At 41.1% G+C, this 25460-nt stretch overlaps 1 protein-coding gene across 4 annotated transcripts in view; it reads right to left on the bottom strand.

The window, feature by feature from the left end:
• Positions 1–25460, bottom strand: part of FHIT (fragile histidine triad diadenosine triphosphatase) — a 1481620-nt gene that overhangs the window by 243759 nt on the left and 1212401 nt on the right. For all 4 annotated transcript variants that reach the window (XM_034997431.1, XM_034997432.1, XM_034997430.1 and 1 more), the window contains 2 exons: positions 15847–15992; positions 13450–13479 (listed from right to left, as the gene is read on the bottom strand). In XM_034997431.1, coding sequence (XP_034853322.1) covers positions 13450–13479; positions 15847–15992 — 176 coding nt within the window. The remainder of the gene's footprint in view (positions 1–13449; positions 13480–15846; positions 15993–25460) is intronic.

Below are 25460 nucleotides of genomic sequence, written 5' to 3'. Positions count from 1 at the left end.
AACATGAAAGATGAGTTAGTACAAGATGTATTAAAATACAAAGAAATAAGTACATCTCGTCATTGTGTGACCCTTTAAAACTAGTACGTTGGTTATATTGTTTGCAGAGAAGAACATGATGTTCACAAGTGAACACAAATTACACGTTTATCACGGCTATTACTGTAATGACCTTGGGAGTTGACTCATAGTCTTCCTCAACCTGATAAGCCTGCTGAATATAATCAATTAGGTTTGTAATTAACATTACAATTTATCTAACACATCCCCCACCCCACCTTACCCCTACCTCTCGCTAAGGCTCAGGAAACTGTTGGGTGATCAGTATGAGCCCTCTGCTGTAGCCATCTCTCCCTCCCTCCCTCCCTCTCTCTCTCAGCATTTCTATTATGGATAATTTATTAAACCTTAAATTTCTTTCCTATTTGTAAGTTTCAGCAAAATTTAGTCAGGTTTCAACACAGAGTGTCAAGGGATAATTAGGACAGTTAGCAGTAATTTATCATTTCTCAGCTGGATTTTCAAGCTTTTGCTGACTGCCTGTAGAAATCTGTTAGCCAGTTCTACCCCGATCACTATGAAATCTCCTTTATCTTTGTGCAAATTGCTTTTCTATTTTCCTGAGTGAGCTGAAAGATGAGCCCATCCATTCCTGAAAACCTAGCCACCGGTGTGCTTGTCATCAGAGCGGCTGAGGCCAGGGCTTCAGATGAATGACGATAATGGCTAATGGAGGAGATGATGCCCCAGGCAGCTGTGTCCCAACCTGCTATGGGTTAGAAATTTAAACCTGGCAGTCCGACTGCACGTTAGATCTTCAGAAAATATGCAAAGGCATCTATGAACATACCAATGTACATGTTACAGAGCAAATACCGCCTAGCAGTCCACCAGAGATGAAAAGCCTGGAGAAGCCAGGGACAACAGCTCTGCACTACTTCTGTGCAAGAGGAGGATGCTATTAAGCCTCAACTGGAAAAGGGAGGACCTCGTGTTCTTTAGAGAGCCTCATTTACTAGATGGTGAAAAATGAATGCTCTGGGTAATTTCATTCTGAATTGATTTATTTCTAAATGGGGGAAAATTGACACTTGGTGAAGAAAGTAAAAAGCACGTCTCTGGAAAGAGCCAGCTAGTCTCAGGTATAACCCAATTATTTGCACACAGGAAAGATGAACATAGGAGGCAGGGTAGAAGGTCACCCAGGAAAGTGATTCCTTGCAATGAACACTTTCCTTTCCCCCTCCTGACAGACTCTCAGAAAACTATAACCCGACCCATATTTCCGGTTTATTTCTGATTGCTAAACCTAATCAAAGTTCACTTTTTAGAAATCCAACAGTTATTCTCAATTAGATTGCACAGCAAATTAAATCATAAATTTCTCTATCCTCGCCTGGTTGTCACATTCCTAAAATACAACTTTTCTCCCTCTGGCATTCTATTTAAATCTCTGAGGCCAGGCTCCAAAGCAAGTTATAGATTTGATAATTTGCTAATGTGGCCACGGTAATTGTTTGAGACATATTTATGATTTTATTGGCTCTCACAACAAACAATAATAATCCATTGATGTCCCCGACTCTGGGGTTTTCTTACAGTTGACAAGTGGGGCAGTGGATTCATTTTTAATGTACTCAACTCCCTCCCTGAGAGAGTCTTGCATATATTAATAAAGGCCAAGAAATGAATGGCATTGGTGCGCATATCTTACCCTGAAGAATTAGCAGCAGGATAAGATTTAATGTTAAAAAGAAGGGGAAGAATTGACTAACAGGGCCCATTTTGTACAGCACGACCATCATTAAAGTTAATGGAATTACCTTGTGGTCATGCACCAAAGGGAGCCTATTGGAGTTAAGCTCTTCTAGGGCCATTGATTCTCCAACTTTCACTCAAAGATTCCCGTTGGTGTGTGATGAGTATTGCAGATACTTCAAGCAAACTGCCAGTTAAGCATATTAAGGAGTAACGATAACTGAATATTTTAGAGCAGATGATCAAGTTGAGGATGTTTTCCACTGGAAGTGGCAGGAAATGCAACTCTGTCAGCTTAAACAAGAGGAGGCTTGGATGGATCACCTAACCAGAAAGTCTAGAGGTGGTACAGGCTTCGGGACTGGTTAATTCAGCAACTCAATAATGTCACCAGGGGTCCAACTGCTCTCTCTGCCATTCCGGCCTCAGCATCTGCTTCGTTCTAAGGCAGGTTGCCCCAGGAATCATAAGGTAGCTGTCAGCAACTGTCAGGGTACTGCTTCCTTATTCATGTCCCTTCCCACAAACAGTGGATACAAATTCTCCATGATGCTGGGAACAACCATCCCCGAAGCGAACGGAATCCTACCTTCTAAGCAGCTTAGGTGAGAGTTAACTAAGGTCATAACTGTGGCAGAGAGAAATGGCTTAGGCCAGGGATGAGTAAACTACAGCCTGTGGGCCAAATCCAGCCCACAGCCTGGTTTATAAATAAAGTTTTATTGGAATACAGCCACATTTATTTGTGCAGATTCATTTACATGTTTTCTGTGGCTGTTTTCATGCTACAGAGGCAGGTGTAAAATTGTGACATCTGGCCCTGAAAGTCTAAAATGCTTAATATCTGGACATTTATGAAAAAGTGTGCCAATTCCTGAATTAGACCAAGCAGGGTTCACACCTAGAGTTAGAGATGGATTCAAACACGCCCTAACTTCTTGGTTGCTAAATAATGGAGGAATTTAGAAAGCATGCAAAAGAGACAACCACAATGCTCAAAATAGATTTGAGACAAAATTATTCAAGTTCTAGAAAAGTGGGCTTAGAAACTGAAAAACCAAATTAATTAAGGTGACCCATCACATCTGGCACAGGTGAAATACCCTCTGCCCTTGGAATAAAATGCAAACACCGCATACACTTAAAATGGAGTTAAAACTCCTTACCAGGGTGTACAAGGCCTGGTATGACTCTTGTTCACCTCTCTCTACCCCAAATTCCTGCTCCCAGGGCTATCAATCATCTCCTAGAACTTGCCAAGCTCATTGCTGCTGTCTCCTCTGCCCAGAATGCTCTTTCTTGCCCAGCTCTCCTCTGGGATGGATCCTTATCATTCCTCAAGTCTCAGTTTACCTCCCCAGCAGGCCTGGGCTGGCCACCCTATCTAGGGCAGTCACTCCACCATCTTTCCTTCCTCTGTGTTTTTCCTCTCACAGAACCTGTCACTGCCTTGTTAATACTGCTCAAAGCTCACAATTATTTTCTACGTCCCTTTGGGTGTAGAGGAAGACAGACAACACGTTGAAAGTTATTCCCTGGATGCTTGTTCTTCCACTGTACCCCAGTGCCTGGCAGTACCCGACACATAGTAGGTGCTCACCAAACACTTCTTGGGAGAGGAATTCAGAGGTACTACAGAACTTTTACAACCCCTCAGTCTGTCTTTGCGACAGCATTTATTTCAGACTGCCCTTAAAGACAGGGACCAGGTCTCACTCTTCTTGATCTAGCAGGGCCTGTGACAATACCTGGTACATAGTAGGCACTGGAAGAATAAATTAAAATAATAAAGACTGAGTGCTAGGTGATAAAACACGAGCAGACAGGATGCTCGTTCCCTGTGAGGTAGGGACAGGATACCTTTGATGGTGAGGAAATTCTCATCATCAACCACAGGTCAGAGCGGTTCAAAACCAGAAGAGGCTGCCTCACAGCACACTGGGTTTCCAGATAGAGAGGAAGACGACAGACCAATTTAAAGGCTACAGAGGGGGATCATCTGCACGACAGGTGATGACACCACGTGCCTTCCAAGGTCGTTTACCCTTCTGGGATTCTCCAAATTATCCCAGGCTCTGAGTTTCTTCCTTGAGAGTGACTCTCATCTCTGGTCATCTGATAGCAGAGCTGAGCTTGGAATCATATTTACTCCTTCCACGGCTGAACAATTTTGTCAAAATTATACTGCTAGAACCTGATTACATCTGGGAATTCATACCATTTACAACCGACGGATGAATTGAAACACAAATAAAAGGCCCAGCTGGGTTCTTTTTCAGGGCCCCAGCACACAAAGCATGATAAGAAAATATTTTTTCAGGAAATAAGTCCTGATACGTGGACCCTATGGTGGGATATTTGAATGTGAACATTAGGATAAACGGATTTCACCACGAAGTAAAAGAATATTTTGTGAGTTCGCTTTGTTCACTCAACGTTGTTTATTCTTCTAAACCACTGTAGGCAAGATCAACAACCTAAACAACTTCATGTTGATTTTTCATGTAACATCAGGAACAAGAAAAGCTTATTTAAGAGAATAAATGACCGGCGGGGAGGGGAACAAGAAAAGCTTATTTAAGAGAATAAACAACCGGGGGGGAGGGGAGGGGAGTTTTCATTACCACAACCCCAAAATATTATCTTTATGTCAAATGAGCCCAGAAGGATTTCAAACCATCCGTTTTGTACTCTCCCCCTGAGGTTTGGGATTCATCTGACTCAGGAGGCTTCCAGAGATGTCCACCTCCATTTCCCTAATCTTGGCAGATGAATGGCTTCTCCACGGAGGGAATCTGCTATGAGACCGCAGGTGCGGTATCAATGCTCGTGACACGCGAGGTTAAAATTTCAACATTATCCTTTCCTAGCACTAACATGATTCACACTGAGGGAGGGAGCAGAATTTCTCACTGTGTTTGGCCCAAGGGCCATGACGGATCCTCCACCAGCCCTGTATTTTTCACTTAAATGTCATTAGGAAGGTCATTATTCTAATTTCTCCATGTCTGTAGCTCTGCAGGTTGCCATGTCTATTATTCATTAAGCTGGTTTCCATCTGACCCAGGCTCAGTCATCAGATCCTTATGATTCCAGTTGCTTTTGGATCTTAAGAATTATTTTACCAATGGCTTTAGCGTCCCTGAAAGGGACTGAGTAACTTAGGGTGGATATGGCAGCAAGAATCTTGCCTAGGTCACTGACCCAGAATCAAAATGTATTTATAGAAATACATAACACAGCAGTTCCTAAATCTGGGCAACAATAGAATCAACTGTGAGCTTTTCAAAAATCTATTTTATGGGCCCCATTATCAGACATCTGAACATAGGAAGTATGAGAACCAGTTATAGCTAAGGATAATAAAGGAAAAAGAATGAATTATACTAGTCATTTCTTGATGGAACACCTTCCAGTGGGACCTCTGTGGAAAAAAAAAATTATAGAGAAAGCTGTATATTGTTTTTCAAAATACATTTAAAATATCAATGATATTACAAAATATAAATAATGTAATTAACAAAGGGGTACACATTACTCAACTTAAAAATAAAATATATCTATGGAGTTGAAGGTCCCTGGGTGCCCCTGACATCCTACAGTGTGCTCCTTCTTCTTACTGTCTCCACATGGGGGGATCCCAACCCTATTTGTGTCCAAATCTTGAAGCAATATACAGATCTGCATTTTTACACTTAATATAGACAGCCTATAAGGAATCTGCTTTTATATTTTATTTCTGCTGTTAATAACTCCTGAAACAGAAGTTTATATTATTATCTGTATCTGTTTCAGCTGTGGTGTCCAATTTCAACCAAATCACACATTATTTAATGGATGTTCCCTCCCCATTTGCTATGTAAGGTATGTGATGTGGTTTATAACAAATAGTTCATCTACTGAGACTGCCATGACCACATCCCTTCAAAACTGAATCCTTGTCACATGATTAATTGGGCTGAGTTAACTTTACCTTTTCTTTCATGTTTCTTTTTTTTTTCCTCTTGTTTGTTTGTTTGTTTACATAGCATTGACATTTTGGCTAAGCCCATTATTTAGATGCCACAGGTTCAAAACTTTAAACCTACCATGAGCTGGTTATACAGAATTGGAGAATTTTACAATTTCCCAGGCCTGAAACTTACAGAGCAAAAGAGTGAGAAAGAAATTCCTTCTGTGATGACTTACTGAGCACTTAGTATTCCACAGCAAAATGGTAAGAGTGAGTGACTACCCCTGACTGCAGCAACAGAGGTAAGAAGGTGACTGAATAATTGCATGTCACGTTGATACAGCATTTTGGGGTCTACAGAGCACTTTGCTTTTCATAGGATATTTGACTTGACAGTGATTAAATAAAACCCCCCAACTGAACATCAGGTGTAAAAGACACCCTACTGAAATCTATAAAACATTGGCATTGAGAATCTATCTTCAACATTTGCCGTATTTCTGTGTTACGCATCTCAAAATAAATTTAACAGACAAATGCTCACTTTGCTTATGTCAGGTCGTCCAATTACACTAAAGAAATTTGTTTGGAAGCACTAATGAAAAATTAAACATCTAAAACGTATCATTCTGCTACAAACGGACATACAGCAATAAAGCAGCATTTAGTTTAGTTAACCTTCACCTGTATAACAAAGTTAAACAGAGAGAACCCTCTGGGTATTTTTAGGGAGAAGCCAGTATTATCCTAAGCAAAGCGAAATAATACAAATTAATCTGTGTTGAGGGTGACAAAATATTTACAAAATCTCTCCTTGTGCACCTTCCCCTGTGCTTACTGGAGGCAAGGTGTTTTTTAGGAATAGCTGGCCACATGATATAATGGAGACTGCTCTCAGACAGGCCTAGGTTTGAATCTCTGTCTACTATTAGTCAGGCGGTGCGGTTTGATACGTTACTCTACCTCCATAAACCATGGTTTCCTCAAGTGTAAAATACCAATGTCCACTATTAAGGGTTATGAGGATTAAGTGAAAATTATAAAACTAAAGCAAACACTTATTCAGATGTACTGGACATCAAGTGCTGTTTTAAAGGCACTTGGTCTTCACAGCACCCCTAGGAGGTAGGGGATCACTGAGGCCCTCATTATAACAATCTATAAATGAATGGTGGGGCTAGGAAAGGTTGACTTTTGCTGGGTCATATGACTGGTAGGTGACAGCTCTGGTATTGAAACCAGGCCATCTGGCTCCAGAGCCCTCCCTCTCTGTCAGTATGCTGGAATCCTGATGACATTTCCCCTCCATCCTCACTCCATTTCCAGCATCCCCCATCCCATCTACTGAAGCTGCCTGTGACATTGAAAGAACAGAGAAAAAAAAAAAATAGTAACCAGAAAACACCAGGGGCTTGGGTAATTTTTCTTTCAGGGCTTTGCATGACATCATGCAAATCAAAATTAACGATTTAGAAATGGAAAAACACAATGATTTGATACCTACTTAGAAGAAGACTGGAGGTCTAATAGGAGAGAGAAAGTTTCCCACAGGAGACAGGCAGGCTCATGGTTCCTTTCTCCCGCCTGGGGAGCCAGGCTCCAGAGGTTTGGCCCCCAGATCACCAGAAGCAGGGGCAGTCAGCACACATACGTGCCAGGAGGGAGGGGCAGGTTTGGAGGTGTCCACTCCCACATGTATGCCCAAACCCATCCCCTGAGCACCAAAATTGGTTTTGGGTTACCAAATTCAGGCAAAACTGGATTCATTGTGAGAGAAGAGATGTAAATTCTCAGGCAATTCCACAAGATAAAAGCTACTGTGTCCTTAAAATACGAATTCTTCCTGCAGTAGGTGCAGGCATGAGATATAAATAGGCAATGCACTTTTCGTCATGGCTTTAATCAAGGATAAAACTTCTTTGGCAAATTACAGCTCTCGTGAAATTTCTTTACAGATGAAAATAATAAATAACAGTTGAGTAAAATCATTTTCATTCTCAGGATGTCAATTTCTCCATTCCGTGCACACCAAATTTTAGGAATTCATTTGGGTTGAAAGCAAGGAGTTATGTGGAGATTCCTCTGTATCTTCTCATCGGTTTGATGCTATGCACTGGACTAAGGTGTGCATGGGAATCACTTACAGTGTCTGTTAAAATGCAGAGTCCTGGGTCCCACACCAGACCTACTGAATCAGCATAAGGGGGCGGGCAGGTTTCTGCTTTGTGAAAACCTACTTCAAGTAACTGAAGTATATGTTTGGCTTGGAACCATGAGTGACCTATTACTGTAGGGGTACAGCAGAGGCTAAAAATATATCAGGGTAGAGATTCCCCCCCCCCAACTAATAAGGTAGGTTTCTGAATGTTCAACTGGTCACTTTTATAATAAATTCAAAGTCGATATTCAAAGCACAAGTCATATGATCAGAAGAAAGTTTTCTCAAGAATTTAAGCAAAATGGCAAAAGTTAACAGTGACAGAATTCAGTGTGTTATTGTGAACTCATCAGGGCCACAAACAATCTCAATGCCAAGTACATTCTCCTTAAGTCCAGTCTTTGCCTATTTTCCAGATGAGAAAACTGAGGGTAAGGTTAATATTAAGAGACATGCACAAGGTCCCAGGGACAGTATGTGGTGGGCTGGGCTATTTATTCATGTTGGTTTCTCCTCGCCATCACTCAGTACAATAGGCAGGATTCCCTCCATTTGAAAAATGAAGGCACAGATGTTCAGAGAGGTTAAGAGTCCTGCCCAAAGTCCACAGTAAAATAGTAGAGCTAATATTCCTATGGAACCTCTGACTGACACCAAAGTGTATTAACTACTGGACTTCACGAAGAGCTAAAATGTCCTCTATGTTCATGAATTGAAAAGATTACCAAATCTCCACTAGTAAATCTGCTCTAGGACCATAGAGACCCCTCAGTAAATGGAATAGTTGCTTTTGTTTTGGTTTTAATATTTATTTTTTGTTTTTTATAATTTTTTAAAGATTTTATTTATTTATTTGACAGAGAGAGAGAGAGCACAAGCAGGGGGAGCAGCAGAGGGAAAGGGAGAAACAGGCTCCCCGAGGCAGGGCTCGATCCCAGGACCCTGGGAACAGGACCTGAGCTGAAGGCAGATGCTTAACTGACTAAGCTACCCAGGTACCCCTGGTTTTAATTTTTAAATCACACTTTTTAAAAGAATTCCTTTTCTTGTTTTTCCTAAGCAATCTGAAAAGTAACTGCTAATATATCAATAGTAACGAAGACACTTACTTCCCACTGCCTTAATATTAGAAAATTAAATATCTAAGTAGGGGATTCAAGTCCACAAACACAGAAAAGGGTAAGCAAGCATATTCTATAAATAGTTCTTATGAGATTCTAGATTACCTGCCTGCCATAAATTTCTCTCTTTAATATACCTAAAACACCCTCCCACCCAAAGATGCACATAGTAATTATTCTAAAAGATATCTCACATTAAACTTACTAAGGAGAATCCCTTTTAAAGGGTGGAAGAGCGCCTTTAATGATTTGGCTAGTTCAAATCACATTTTGGAATATTATATGGGAACCTGATTAGTGGAAATTCTGGTCTTTGTCAGTGATGCCTGAAATACAGGGGATTCTTGAGAGAAATCCCAAGAAACCCACATCCCAACTACACACTGACATGCAAGTACCTATCATCGGCTGCTTCATGTTAACTCAAGTTAGAAACTGATGAGCAGAGGTTTGCTCTATCAAAGTCCCGTTATCTTCCCCATACTAACCAAAAGGGCCATAGTAGACAATGACAAAAAGCAGGTGCTCAAAAGCTAGCATTTTTGAGGAGCTAAGGAAATATAGGTACAGAAACAAAAACAGTTACACAAACAAATAAAAAAACAGTAAAGAATGCCTTGAAAGAAATCAAATAAGACAACGGGATAGGGAGTAAAGGCTTTGGCCGAGCCACTTCAGATGGGGGATGGGAGTCAGAAAAGGCTAATAAAACAGCGACATATGGCTGTACGTGTATATACAGTGATATGCAGATGTATATTGTGATACATGCCTAAAACCAGAAAAAAAAAAAAAGATTGTTTTTCAAGCCTGCAGGATGTCCAAATTGTTGCAATGATCACCGTGTAGAGAGCAGGGCTTTATTACTTTTGAATTCAAAAGGAGACTGAATAATGAACTGAAAAATAAGAACCCATTTCCCTTTCATGCTACAAATTACTTACTAAGTACATGAGGCCACCCTTGTTCTTTGCCAAACAGCATCGAAAGCCCCTGAAACAAACAAACAGAAAACCCTAAAGGGGCACCACGTTCGAGAGTCTCACACAGGAATACACCTTCACTCACAATAACAACAGTGGCTTCAGGGGAAGAGATCATTACTGGGCTTACTGTTCTTACCACCCGGTATGAGACATAAATGGTTCCAAAGCCAGGCATCAAACAGAATACCAAGAGTCAGACAGAGAGGCAGAGATGAAGCTCACGGTCACTGTGCGCTCCATGGCAAGCTGTCAAATGCTACCCTGAAGGGGGCAAGTCAGTGAATTTCAGAATATGAAGTGCTCCGTCTTGAACTGCAGGATTCAGAACCAGACAACCGAATACTGAAGGTGCTGCTCGGCTCCCTGAGGATGGGGGGGGGCTGGCTCCTGGAAGGCTGGCTTCCACGCGTCAGGGGGGTGCGGCCCTCACCAGCTACTATTTTATCACCATAAAATAACGAGGGTGATCAACAGCCAGGCTCTGAACAGATTCATGGTGTGCTGGTTCACGATGAAGACTCCCAAGCCCCAAACACTTAAATACCTAAGTAGGGTATTCAAGATTTAGAATGAGAACTGAGAGTGTCAACTTTTTTTTTTTTTTAACTAACACCAAAATTAATGTTTGTGCAGGTAATACAAGGAATGCACTTGGAAAAACATAGATTAGACAATTTCACATACGTGGACTTGGTCTAAAAGGACAGTTTCCTAAACTTTGTCATACACCAGTTGAGGTTTTCATCTGCACATGTGTGGTTGTTTTCTTTTTACCACTTTATATTCCACAAAGGATGTAAGAGGCCCCCCTCATGCATATTGGGATAATTCTGTGATTGGGCTGGAAACAGGTAAGAGATGTCCAAAGCAATACAATCTACTGATTCAAAAATACAGAATTATTAAAAAAAATTAACTTATGTTAAATAACAACGGTGATGAGGATAATAATCACGTTCAACACTTCGTGTATGAGTCCTATAGGCCAAGGATTACTCCACTGAAGCTAACAAAACCATTAACTTTTTTGGCTAGATAACTGGGACACCAAAAAGGTAGTCACAATTAGAATCAGAGAGTCTACAGCCTTGTGGCCCAGCCCTGCTAGACTTGGTGTTCGTTGGATTTTTTTTTTTTTAACTGTGTTTTATTACTCTCTTTAACTGAGATAGAATTCAAATATAAAATCATCCACGTTAAAATGTATGATTCAGTAGGTTTTAGAATACTCATAATATTGCAAGAACATCACCACTAATTCCACAACATTTTCATCAACTTAAAAAGAAACCCTGACCCCTGAGCTGTCACTCCCCATGCCCTCCTTCCGCCAGTCCCTGGCAACCATGCATCGACTTTTTGTCTCTATTCAGTGCCTGCTTATATACCCCCTTCAGAATTCCAAGATGAAATTTTGAGATATTACATATATATTCATATACATTTAATGATATGTTTAATATGTACATCTTATCAACCTGTGCATTCCACTTGATAGGGTTTGTGCATTCTCCCATGTTATTAGCTATGCATCTACAGCTGTACTTGCAACAGCTGAAGGAATTCGGTCAGATAGTGCACACAGCATCTAACTAAATCTGGTGTTGTTGGAATTTACATTTGCATACTGAGTTGTTGTTTTTTTTTTTAAGATTTTATTTATTTTTGAGAGAGAAAGAGAGAGAGCATGAGTAGCAGGAAAGGAGAGAGAGAAGCAAGCTCCTCCCTGAGCAGGGAGCCCGATGTAGGACTCCATCCCAGGACCCTGGGATCATGACCTGAGCTGAAGGCAGATGCTTAACTGACTGAGGCCTGCATACTGAGTTTTTTAAAAAACTAGCAACGAGACTTAAACATTGTGTTTTGTATTTCAAGAAATGATTTGAAAAAGAAGCTATTCATATTATACTCTTTTTTTTTTTTAATATTTTATTTATTTATTTGAGAGAGAGAGCACATGAGAGGGGGGAGGGTCAGAGGGAGAAGCAGGCTCCCTGCTGAGCAGGGAGCCTGATGCGGGACTCGATCCAGGGACTCCAGGATCATGACCTGAGCCGAAGGCAGTCGCTTAATCAACTGAGCCACCCAGGCGCCCCATATTATACTCTTTTTAGTGGCTGCATGTTTAGAAGCCTGGCATGGGGGTGGACAGTGGGGTGGAGGGAAGCTGTGAGTCCCCTCTGTCCCTATGACATCATATGTCTGGAGCAATCAGGAGGCTAGCTCTTTTTTATCATAAAGAACTTGATGGCAGTCCCTATAGGACATTTGTTCCTCACAAGTACTTCCCAGAGATTCTATTAAAAGTCCCACGGAAACTCTGTTAAACGTTAAAGCCATATGCAAACTAATATCAAAAAAGGACTATGTTTTTTGGGGGCACTATTTGGAACCAAGCATTACCTTAGCCGCTCACAGTCAGTCTTGAAGCCGTAAAACCTTATTTTGCAAAGTATCACACATTAGCACCCTGGTTTGACTTCCTTCTGATTTCTAGCACTGAAAAAAAAAAAATAGCCTTTTCTATGATTTAGGTATAGGACCTAACTGCAGAGGAATTTGCATTTGTATGAAGGGGGCTGAAATCCACCTTCAGAATCAGCCAGGATTTTATTTTATTTATTTATTTTTAAAGATTTTATTTATTTATTTGAGAGTGAGAATGAGAGAGCATGAGAGGGAGAGGGTCAGAGGGAGAAGCAGACTCCCCTCTGAGCAGGGAGCCCGATGCGGGACTCGATCCCGGGACTCCAGGATCATGACCTGAGCCGAAGGCAGTCGCTCAACCAACTGAGCCACCCAGGCGCCCCCAGGATTTTATTCTTTTATTTTATTTTACTAGGGAAGCAGAGAGTATGCTAACAAATCCTCCTTTCCTCTTTTAGCACACTTAAAAACCCATCTTTGAGCTCCACTGACTCCATTAGGTTAGAACTTTGGTATGAAGTACAAAGGGAGGAAAAGTATAGGTATGTGGGTGGAGAGAGAGAGGAGAGAGAGAAGCAGAGCATGCGGTGAAGGGAGAACTGTGGGCAAGCACGTGGGCAAGCACCTCATGTAGCCCGGTGCTCAAGAATGATGCAGCAGAAAGAGGGTGTGTGAGGAACACGGACACCCCAGCTTCACATGGGACCTGCCAATCCACACAGGGCTCACATGCTGTTCCCTAGATGAGACCTCACCCAGAACTCCTTTGACTTCAGTCTCTGTCTTTGGACTTTTTGATTTAGCTTCTGTTTTAGCATTTACACAATAATAACTTTACTACAAAAGGTAAATGTCTTGTAAACTAATGGGAAGCATATTGCTTGGCATAGTTTATAATGCCAGGATTTATGGCTCTAACACTGAGGGTCTCTCTGACCTCGAAGATAACATAATGAACCAGCAATGTGCTGCAAATGGCTCAGTGTGATTTTTATTAGTTCTCATAACTGCCCCTTATTAATTTGTATGCACATAATAAGCACTCACCTTCACAGTCTGTCCAGCTTCAGGGCCATCCTGGAAGGAGGGGGAAAAAAATAGATAAATAACAGAGGTGATACCAGATAGATGATATCTCCTACTTATTCAGAAATATCTCCCGTTAATAATTTAGATCCAATTTCATTGTGTGTTAATTTATAGTATTCTCATGGGGACCATTCACTTCAAATGTGTGGGACCAGACAGTTCTCCATTTCTGCGTGAGAGTAAGTGAAAAGTTATGTATAAAAATGATATAAATTATCCAGTGAACCAACCCTCTTGCTACTTTCCATGCTCTTTGCTCTTGGCTATGGTTTTAATTGCATTAAAGGAAGGTTGGAAATGTTTGAGGAGATAAATTATCACACCTTTTGGTTATCTTTAAATCAGATGTAGTTTAATTAATGTCTGATTACTACAAGTCTCTACTCAAAAAAAAAAAAAAAAAAAAAAAAAAACCCAAACACCTACTGTAAACATAATCCATTAAGCAAGAATATGGGCTGTCTTATATAGGAAGATCACCCAAGAGTGGGCCCTCTCTGGCTGTCCTGACCTTGGTGGGGGTTGGGGAGCATGGAAGTAGGAGCATTCATTTTTGCTGGGCCTTTTTCAGCTTTTTAAAACCCAACAATACTATTGGTTTAGTTGAAAATGGGCCAACTTGCCCAGTCATCAGTCACAATACAAAGCAAAAACAAGTGTTTAGCTGGTTTGAGATACCAGAACAAGCAATGTCTACAATCAAAAATTGTAAAACTGAATCAAACCTTGCAACTTTTAGCAAGCCTTTCTACCTCTGTGACCCAGACTAATGGGTAAGAAGGTTTGGCCTGCTGTGGCCAAGATTAAGTAGAATTGTGTATCAGTGGTTTTCAAACTTGAAGTCACAGCCCATTAGTGGGTCATGAAGTCAGCTTAATGGGTTGTGATCAGCATTAAAAACAAACCAGATAATACAACAAAAACGATTAGAGTGCACTGAAAGGGTAAATGCTGTTTTGTAAAACTCTGGTTTCCTTTATCTACATATGTATCCATGGGGAGGGAGGGTCACAATGATTGTGGAATAAATATCCTAGTATGGCTTAAAGCTTTAAAGGGTTTGAAAACACGGCATTTATGAAAGTACTCCAAGTGCTACGCACAAGTCAGTTCCTTTGTTTATGGGATTCACTTTCTAGTAAATCGTGTTAGATAACTAGCCCTGGCTATTTCCAGGGAATGTGAATTTTCTTCTAGCATTTCATTTAACACTGACAGATGTCTTCAGCCACTTGCCTTCATCTGGTCTCTCCGGAAACATGATTTATAGCATAAGCTTGATAAACCCACCCTGAGATTAATTACCTGCATGAAGGTGACTCAAATGGTTTGACATGACACACACACACACACACACAGTATTTTAAAGGGAAGTTTACTCTCAACACAGACATGGCAGCAAAAAAATTTTTATGAAGCATTTAAGAGCAGTTTTAGTCTGAGCCTTCCATAACCTAAAAATAGTGGCCTTCTTTACCTGTTCTCTTCGAAGGTCTATGGTGGGGACATGAGGAGGGTAGAAGGAGGATGGTAAATATTCTGCACAACTAAAGCACTGAGGGCAAGATATCACATGATGGAAGAAGTCAATTCTTTCCAAAGGGTCCCTGCAGAGTCATGTGATTTCGAGGCCACTAAGGACTTTAATTAGGTATTGATACTCCCCAACTCTTCCCAAGGGGGATCTGAAGGGGCACAGGATATGTTATATTGATTTACTCAATTCCCACAGCTGATGACTCACCACAGACCTCCTCCTCCTACACTTGGCTCTACCTCTGCCTAAAGATCTCCAGTGATCGGGGCGGGGGCGAGGGTGGAGGGGCTGGTGTCTCATTTTCTTCCTGGGAAGCAGGCCACACAGAATATTCCATTAATCCAGCTTCATACCAATCCACAATCAATCACTGGTGCTTGAATTAAAGAGAAAAGGAACCCTCTGAGGGCAAGGCCCCATGTAACTTGCATGTCTCTACTATCCTGAGGTAGAGCAAGGCTAGGCCCATGCAGAGCTCAAGACATATTTACCATGCAATAAAAATGACTTGTCCAGCCCGAGTCCCAGGAAAAGATCTGGAATGTCTTAATGCCCATGAAATCACGTGTCTATTTTTCCCACCTACTTTGTAAACAACGCTGCAGACAGTGTCTCAGCTGACATTCCACAGTCCACCTTGGGGCCAAGGATAGATAGTAGGGCAGTCCTGGATTAGTAACACCTTTTTCTGCTACTGTGAAAGACATGAACAACCACAGCTGCCTTACCAGTGAGATGGCAGCTTAAAAGAGAGAGAGAGCCTAACGCTAGCGTGTGAAAAGGAAGAAAAATAACTTCTGAGCTATCTGTACACTCACCTGCATGGAAAATGTGAGAGAAGTTCCTTGGAAATGCTTCTCCACCACCAGCCCAACTCTCTGGGTCGCCTGAAACAAATCCGCCACTTCATCGGGACGCAGGTCTCGGAAGCGCTCCACTGGCCGAAGGGGACACACGAGGACATCTGTGGTGAGTTCTGTTAAGGCACACTTTTGCTTCTTTGGGAAGTATTTTTACCAAGAAGTTTATACCCACAGTACTGAATCCCCTTGGCCCAAGGCCTGAACTCTCAAAGACTAAGGAATAAAAGAACAAATATTTACCAACCACCAAACTCCAGGAAGTTCAAAAAGAGCTTATAAACATGGTTAATTATACTTTGAAGGGAAAGGGATGGCACACTGAAGAAATTCTTTTAAGGGAAAGGGGCATTAATGTTCAGAGAGACTCAAGTGCTGGCTGAAATAATTATGCCAAGAGGCAAAATCTATTCTGGACCATTATCTCCTGACCCCAATTCGAAAGCTCTGTCTTCTCAAGCAGCTAAAGGCACTGGGTTGGAAAAGCAAGCAGAATACCCATGATTAAAATTTTAATTTCAGTATCTCTTTACAGAAAAATGTAATGAAAATACTATAGGAGTTATTTTATTTATGTTTAAAAGGAGTGTCGTCATTCTGAAAATATACAGTGTCCTTTATTTCTGATAAGAGATGTACCATGGGGTTAAGCAATTTATGACAAGTGTTCTTCAAATTGATTATTAAGAATTCAGGAAGCCAGCTGAAGGTAAATCATTAACTTAAGAAAAAAGGGTTTTTTTGGTTTTTTTACTTAGGCAAACAAAACCGTCTTAAGGCAAGTCAACATATTTATGATATTGGCCCGAACAAACAAAATTTAGAGGAAAAAAAAGTAAGTTTGATCACATGTTGGTGGCAAATTAATATTCAATGTTACACCATCAATAACATTTCAGTTGTCTGTGTATTTGAACTCCTCATATACGTGTGGCTACATGCATACAATCGGGCAAATATGCATATATATGTATAGTATACACGCACACACAGATAGATATATTATTTTTTGTTTAGATTTCAGGTACCAGCAGGAGAAAAAAAAGTGCTCTAATGTTCTTTTCTGTTTCCTTCCTTTTTCCCGTTTCTTGTTGTTTTATAAGATCATGCTTTGCCTAAAGCTAAGGAGCTAAGAGGCATAATAAAACCCCAATTCTATGATTGCTAGTCTCACCAGAATATCAAGCACTGTAGACCATCATACTGGTAGGACGCAGAGCCCAAAGGGAAATGCACTGAGCTCAGCTGGGCGGGCCTGATTTCCATAAGAGAAGAAGGAGGGGGGAGAAAGGAAAAACTGATTAATTTTGCTCATAATCAGGAAATTCATGTCAACAGTAAACTAGGAAAAGGAGCATTTGTTTAATCTGAGTTCATTTTTCAAGAGGGGAGAAGGGAAGCCTTCACCCACAGGGCATCAGATACTTAAAAAGATAATTATCCTTCTTTGGCAGGGCTGCTTTATTATCATGGGTCAATGAACCATTTAGAAATGAAGAATTTCCTTTCATTTCCTTTTAGCAGATTGCCAGCTTCCACTCCCTCTGAGTTGCCTCTTCTTTGTTAAAAGAGACCTTTTCCCATCATCCTCCTCCCAGCACCTCCTTCTCCTTCCTCCTCCCTCCACCCTCCCTTAGACCCTGACTTCACCAAACCACAGCAAGATGACAACTTTGCAAGCTTCCAGCAATACCCATTAATTGTCATGATGAGCTATGTCTAAGCACAGCGACCAGGTGGGGAAGGAAGGACATTTTATTTAAACAACGGCTTACTGTCAAAATTGTTAGAACAAATCTGAAATTCTTTGTTTCTGATAACTTTAGTAATATCAGTGACATCTGAAACTTTTTTTTTTTGTCCCAATGCCATAAAAAATATTTTATTATCTGTTCATTCTCCTTGCCTGATGCTAAGAATTGACTTGACCCAATGTTTAAGGAATCAAAACATTTATGGAAGTGAATCAAAATGGCTGAATCTGTCAGCTATTTCATCCTGTGTACACTGAACCACAGGGTCATATATCACATACATTTATTATTAATTGAACGTTAATAATACTAATAACAACATGTCACAAAACAGTTGGACAGGCTAAACACATTCTCATTTTAGGTGAATATTTTTCACCTGCCCATTTAGGCCACGTTGCCCCAACATGTATATTTCCTGAAATCTAACCCTTTATTAAGAAAACATCTTATCTGCCTGCAACAAACAATGTTTCCATGTGAATGATAAGATGAAATAGGGTTAACTTTTAAAGGTGCTTACTTGGGCAGGTGTTCATGTAGGTAATCATTGTCTTTGTTCTGTTGGGACCCAACGGATGGACAAACAGGCATCTTGACCTGGCAGTGGACACACAGGTAGGCTTCACAGGACTCCATAGTGAGGTAGATGGGTCTGGATTTACACAGGGTGGGGCTCTGGAGCTCCTGGCTACTGTGTGAGTCATCGACCTGACCAACAGCCGACTCACTAGTCTCCCCAGGCCATTCTAGGTACAAAATGGCATCAGGAAGTCAGGACCAACCACCATCCCTCACTCAGTTCCTCTGAAACCAGAGCAGAAAAGAGCCTATGTCCTAAGCCCAACACAGGCTATGTCCCCACTGCTGCCTACCTACTTCCTGAAGCTCCTCTTCCCCCCACCTCTCCGCTATGCACTATACATCTGCCACATTTGCCTTCCTTCTGTTCGTCTAACACATTAAACTCCTTCCCAGACGGGGGGGGGGGGGGGGGGCTTTGTCCCAGCTGTTTGTTCTGCCTACAATTCAATTCCCCATAATCTTCGCATGGCTGCTTCTTTCTTATCATTCCAATTCTAATTCCAATGCTACTCTCTCCAAGGAGCATTCTAGGACCACCAGTTTAAATTGCTACCCAGTTAGTCTCTCTTCTATCACTTGACTTCCATCCTGCCAGAGGCCCTGCCACCACCTGGCAGTTTTCTGGGTTGGCTACTACTTACCTGAATGAGAACATCAGCTCCACGAGAGTGAAGACTGGTTCACCCCTGCCCAGAACACCAGACTTAATAAGCACTGCCGCAATGAGCGAATACATTATGAACCAGACCTTCTTGCCAGCTATCTCTGAGTACTAAGACCCTGACAAAATGGAGACAACATCCATTTATTTTCAGCCATCTACACAAGATTGGGAGGGTCTGAAAGATTTTTTTTTAATTCCAAGAGATCTCTTCCTGATATTTAGCATAATCAGAACCAATGTTGGATGTGAGCTGGAAAAACGTAAACTTGTTCTAACGCAAATTAATTTTCATATGAGCACAAAGGAAACATAATGATGAGGGTAAAATCCTTGTGAAAAACCCCTTTTATGTAATTATAAAAAAAACTACAGAAAGAAGTATCTAGATTATTCAGAGTCTCAGATAAACTATACGTATAAAAACGCTGCTTTATACTTTGACTAGGAATTATAATTCATTTGTTCACTCAGTGAACAGTGAGCACCAGGTAAGTGTGGATGCTGTGCCAGGCTCTGGAAATAGCAAAGGAGAACAGGAAGTTGCTCCTGTTCTTCCAGTCCAGGAGACGGGCACCAAAGTAAGTGACTGCAGTACTCTGGGAGGTACAGAGGGAGGATTAGAGGATACAGAGGCAGAGGGAAGGACCCAATGCAGCCAAACCTGGGACACCTTAGTAAGGCAAGGGCTCCAGGGCAACTACAGGTGACCTCGAGTTTGATCGAGTACCCCATGGCTCCCGAAATATAAGCAGGTTCACAAAGGATTTAATGCAGGTCAGCAAACATTTTCTGCAACAGGCCAGATGGTCAAATTCAAAGTTTGGTGGGCTGTATGGCTAAGCAGCTATAGACAAGACAAACAATAGTAGGCGTGGCTATATTCCAGTAAACCTTTATTTACATAAAGAAGGGGCAAGCCAGATTTGGCCATGGACCTAATAATGTCAATGGTTGGTTTAGAGGAATCACATTAGTAAGAAGTAACTAAAGGAAGTTAGAACTATTTGGGGGTTCCATTCTTTTCCTGAGTTGAGGACCACACTGTTATTTAAATAGCATATTGGACAAACATCATTATGGTATCTTAAAAATTGTCACTTTCTATGGAAAACACCTGAGCATGACAGAGAAATTTCATGAACTTGTGTAGCACTTTTGATGCTTTTAAAGACTAATCACAGTCAGAAAATGTGTTACGGTGATAATACCACATAGATAAATCATGAGTGTTCCTCCCAATCCAACTAAAGGAGTTTCTGCCATCTTTAATTGTAAGAACAAAGCATATGATCTACAAACACATGAGAGCACCAGAACAGTATGTTATTCACAAATCCAACTGAAAATAAAAGTGTTTTCTCAACATAAGTACATAAGCCTTGGAAGAAAACACCATATTGCTTAAAGATGGTGGGTATCATGTGCTACCTGATTCTCATAGACAACTCAGGGAAAGCAAATTAATTTTGAAGAATAGCAGACAGCTCTTGTAATTCTACTGCAACTGTTTATATGTCAGTAGTTTTAAGGTAATGTCACAGATGCAGCATAATTTAATTTAGAGATTCTTAGGCATTGTTAATGGGCAAATCCCACATTATACATCAGCTGCTACAACACACTTTCTTTTGAGTCCTCTTTGCTTGGGATTAATACCCCTGAAGAGACTTTTTAGCCAACATGCATGATAACCCTCAAAGAAGTTAATCTACATAATTGAGTTTAATCTATATTTATCCAGGACTCATCATGGGTGAGAACCTGTGAAAGAGAGTATCATATGGGATCTGGTCTCTCTCTCTAATCTAGAGAAGTCCATTTAGTAGTAACATTTAAAAAAAAAAAAAAAAAGAAGAGAAGGGAATAGTTACAGTTTAGTTCCTGTGGTCCACAAAGAGACTCCTCATAGAGGAGGAAAATCAAAGAATACTTCCTAGTGCAGATGAGATTTCAAGTGAATTTTACAAATGGGGAAGTAATTCAACCAGTGGGTCAGCTGACAACCCACTCGTCCATCCATCCCACCACTAGAGCCTCCTCTCAATCCAGGGCTTGCGCTAGCATTTAGGGCGCCAAGATGAATCCAGCAGAGTAACTGACCTTGAAGGGCTCAACTCTGATGTCCCAAACTGTCATGCAGTATAAACAGATCATCACAACACAGATGAAGACTATTGATAGAAATCAGTACAGAATGTTGTGGGAGCACAGAGGAGGCAGAATCTAACTCTGCCTAGGGGTGTGAGATAAACTTTTCAGTATGGTCTTGCATTTCAATTTTCTAAAATCAGAAACTATTTTTCCAAATTTGGACCAAGATCTGTCCTTGAAAATGGCCTAGCAACTTATGGTTAGCTTTCAAGAAAGTTTTCAGACATTCCTTCTTTGGCCATAATCAGTTTCATTTACATATGTACTCTCATTTACTTAATCTTTCAAACAAACCCATAAAGTACTATTATAATTCCTATTTTGCAGATGAGGAAATTATAGCTTATAGAAAATGAGAAACTTGTGCAAGACAGCACACTCAACATGAGACTAAAACTAGAATTCTACCCAAGCCTGTGTGATTCCAAGATCCACACCACAATGCTGTGATTTTGCACTTTTTGTACGATTATGATTCAGTCTCTGCCTACCCTCTTATTAAAAGTGTGCCCTGAATTCCCAGTCTGTGGTGGAAGAGAGCCATGGGTTTTATGAAACACAAAGATATTGTACAAAACTGCTAAAGGCTGAGAGACACCTAGCCTTGAATGAAGAAAGCAGTGGAAACACACAACCCCATCATGGGAGGAAGCCTCAGTGCTGGGCAAGAGAAGTAGTAAGTATGTCCTCATCCTAACGAGAACTGTGAGTAAGGACATCAAGAATAAGAGAACCTCCTTGCACCAAGAGGTTCAGCAGGAGGAAGTATGGAGGGATGTGGAGCCTGCATTTTGGCCCTTTTCCCTCCCTCCCTTTCTCCCTCTCCTTTTCCCTCCGTCCTGTCCTTCCTTCCTTCATTCATTCATTTTAACTGAAGTACAGTTGATGCATATCACATCAGTTTCAGGTGTACGACATAGTGATTCCCCAAGTTTATAGTAACGATACGTTCACCACAAATATAGCTACTACCTAGTCCTTTTCCATTTTTGAGGTTGGCTTGCTTCAAGGTACCTGTGGCTCCCCTGGGCTGGTAGACTCTGAAGGAAGCTTAGCTACAACTGTCAAAATCGATGGGTTAGGCTGACAGACATATGGAAAAATCCCGTGGCCTGTTGGACAGTGACTGGGAGTCGCTGACTCTCTCACACCATTATTTTTATGACCAAGGATCACCAGAAACCTGGTAATGCCTTTCCTTTCCCTTTTCCTCCTCACTCACTACCAGCCCAGAAGTGCCTGTCTCTGTCCTTTGGATGTAAACACTTGGGGTGTTTTTGCCACACTGAAGTGATGATGACACAACATGCCAGGCCCTGTGCTGAACTCTGGGTGGCACAGAGCTAACCCAAAACACATACAATGGACAAAAGAAACCAAATGGAATCTTGTACTAGTCAAGCATCTGAAGTCAGTGTGGTAGAGGATTTACAAATATTATCACAAAAGTGCCTCCCATCCCACCTGCCCCTTTGCAAAGTGACTTTGCTTCTCTTCTCATCAAAAATGGAAGTCTGTTTCCTCTCCCCGTGAATTTGGGCTGGCCTTGGGACTCGCTTTGATCAGTGAAATGTGGTAGAAGCTTCACTATGTGACTTCCCAGGGTCAACCCCGAACAGACTTGACAACTTCTATTTTTTTGTCCTCTTGGAACACTGAGACCAAAATGCTGGGAAAAGCCCAGGTGGCCTACTGGGGAATGAGAACCACATGGAGGAGAACTAAGGTACCACAGCGGACAGCCAGCACCAACTATTAGAACCTTCCAGTCATAGGAGACTTACTGACTGACTTCCAACTTCTCTGTCAGCTGTCTACTACTGCATTATGACAACAAACACAAACACTGTGGCTTAAAATAACACTACTTTGTTTTCTTGTCCTGATTCTGTGGGTGGTTTTTGTGCTGGTCTCACTTAGGCAACTGCTTTTGGTTGGCAGGTAGGCTTGGGGCTGGGCTCAGCTGGGTCCACTGGGCCCCTCACTCCACGTGCCCTTTCATCCCAATCCAGAGGCAGAAACTCTAATGCCTCTGAAGGCTAAGTTCTCCCACATTCTATTGGTCAAAGGAAATGATGGGCCAGCCCAGGTTGAAGGGAGAGAAATAAACTCCATCTCCTGACAGGAGGAGTGGGAAGACCATACTGAAAAGAGGTACAGGCAGGGAAAGTCCTATTGCATTGAGGGTCATCACCATGACAATCGACCACAGGTAGTAAGTGTGAAAAGTTCCGAGGATCTTATAAAAATGCCCAGGTGCCCAAGATAGCTTAGATGCCTGCTGAATATATATAGCCACGGCATTTTTGGAGCTGGGACAGGCCTTAAACATCATCCTTCAATTACTATTACATCAATATCTTCCTTGTTGGATGGGAGAAAAATGGGGGAACAGAGTGTTTAATTGATTTGCTCAAAGTCACACAGGTGAACAACTGGAATTGAAACTCAGCTAGCTATCTGGCTTCCCAAACCGAAGCTCCTTCCATTGCACAGAAGATGACTAAACGTTGCACCTCAGCCACCATGCTCTAGTGCTAAACCTCTGGCAGACATCAATAATCAGCTCCGTACGTAACTCTCTCCTTGAACCACAGAGACTCAGATTCTTTCTCAATCCCGCCCTCGAAGCAGCCATCATCAATCAGAGTGGGCACATAACAAGAGACGCGGGGGTCATTTCTGTGGCCTCCTCTCCTGCCTCAAGAACCACACAAACATCTGCAAAGGCCCTGTCAGAGTCAAGAACAAAGTGAAATGCTGCAAAAGCAAGAATCTGCCCAACTACATCAAATGTTCATTATGTTGCTACATTTTTATCCAAAATAAATTGGATAAGTTTAAAATTTGCTCATCATGTATAATGATTGATGATCTAAAAAATAATTTTATGTACATTTCCATGACAAATATAAAATATTTAAATATAGAGTCATGACAGAGAAATGGAAATGTACTGATTTAGATGATTAATTAAAGAAGACAGCAGAATATTATTCTCAGAGTTGTTCAGACTTGCTCCCATTTATTTTTCCATATCTGATCTATTCTAGGGGTTCAGAATATAAAAGTCACTAAAATAAATCAAACCATCAAAATATCACTGATTCTGATGAGGCTGATTAGCATGTGCATATATGAATATGGAGGAAGTCAGTATCAAATGATGAAGAATTAGTCATTCTTTGGAATTAATAAAAAAGTAGAGTGCATATTCATCTCCACTGCAGATGAGTATGTAGTTCAATGACAAGCAAGGAACTTTCCAGTTTGTAGTGCAGACTTCTGGAGGCCCTGTGTAGTAAGTTATTTGCTCTAACAAATAATCCTAGCCCTTGCAAATCTTCAAAATGATTCATAATGTCACTTCAAAAACAACAGGATGGACTGTGAGGTATTTTTTAAGAGGAGATTCAATTTATTTGATTTAAATAGCACAGTTACAGAGCTTTGAATCAAAGTAGGTGGCATCTCAAAAAGTAATCTACTATTTACAGTGTAAGCACTTCTGTGAATTTTCTTATCAGAAAGGTAGAAATATCACCCCCCCAAATTAAGCAATACAATTCTGAAGAAGCAGCTTGTCAATTTGGGCCACATCTTTCTTCACTGGATATTAACGCACCCACTGCAGTAACTCAATGATGACATCATGGGATAGTCATCAACCATAAGCATAAATGGCGTGAATATAATTTTAAGCAAATTTGATTTCCACAATAATAAACTCCAGGACAGTGTGATTAAGATAATGATAGTACTCTGCTCGTAACTGGATCTCAGGGCAAGCATCTCTTAAGTATCCATGAAAATTCTCATGTTTTGTCCTGGAAACATACAGTGACTGTGAGTCCTTAGTCATCTGGGAGAAAGGAAGGCAGGTATCCTTCACTAGGCACATCCGCCCTGAGCCAGCCCCCAAACTCCTATACCAATCTGGATGCTCAGAGGTGAGAATCACACTCATAGGGAGAAGTGAACATGTGATGTGGCCTTCAAAGAAAGTAAAATCAAAGAGGAGCCTGCAGCCTGAAAGCACTTTGGTATAGATTCTTTGGTTTAAATTTCACACATTATTCTGTGTATTTTTTAAGGCAAAGGAAATCCATTTATTATCCCAAGAGAAACAGAGTGGGAAAAGCTTACTTGTACTAAATTAAATATGTGGGGAAGGGTGAATAATATCAGAAGGGGAAGGAAAGAACAGAGAACATTTGTTTGCTTCTTGCTATGTTCTAGTGATCATCAGTGACCCTTTGAGGCAGATGCTATCACCCCCATTTTTCCACATTCAGAAGTTCCGGCCAACAGAGTGAAACCACATACCCAAGGTCACACAATTATAAAACGAAAATCTTGGCTAAGGCCATGCGGTAAAATCATCTATGCTGTTTCAATGCTGCCAAGGTCATGAAAGT

This window comes from Mirounga leonina, unplaced genomic scaffold (assembly GCF_011800145.1).
Source record: "Mirounga leonina isolate KUSES-001 unplaced genomic scaffold, KU_Mleo_1.0 Mir_94, whole genome shotgun sequence".
In the NCBI taxonomy this organism is placed as follows: Eukaryota; Metazoa; Chordata; class Mammalia; order Carnivora; family Phocidae; genus Mirounga; species Mirounga leonina.
The sequence above is the reverse complement of the archived record's forward strand: the minus strand, read 5'-3'. Positions and strand labels throughout refer to the sequence as shown.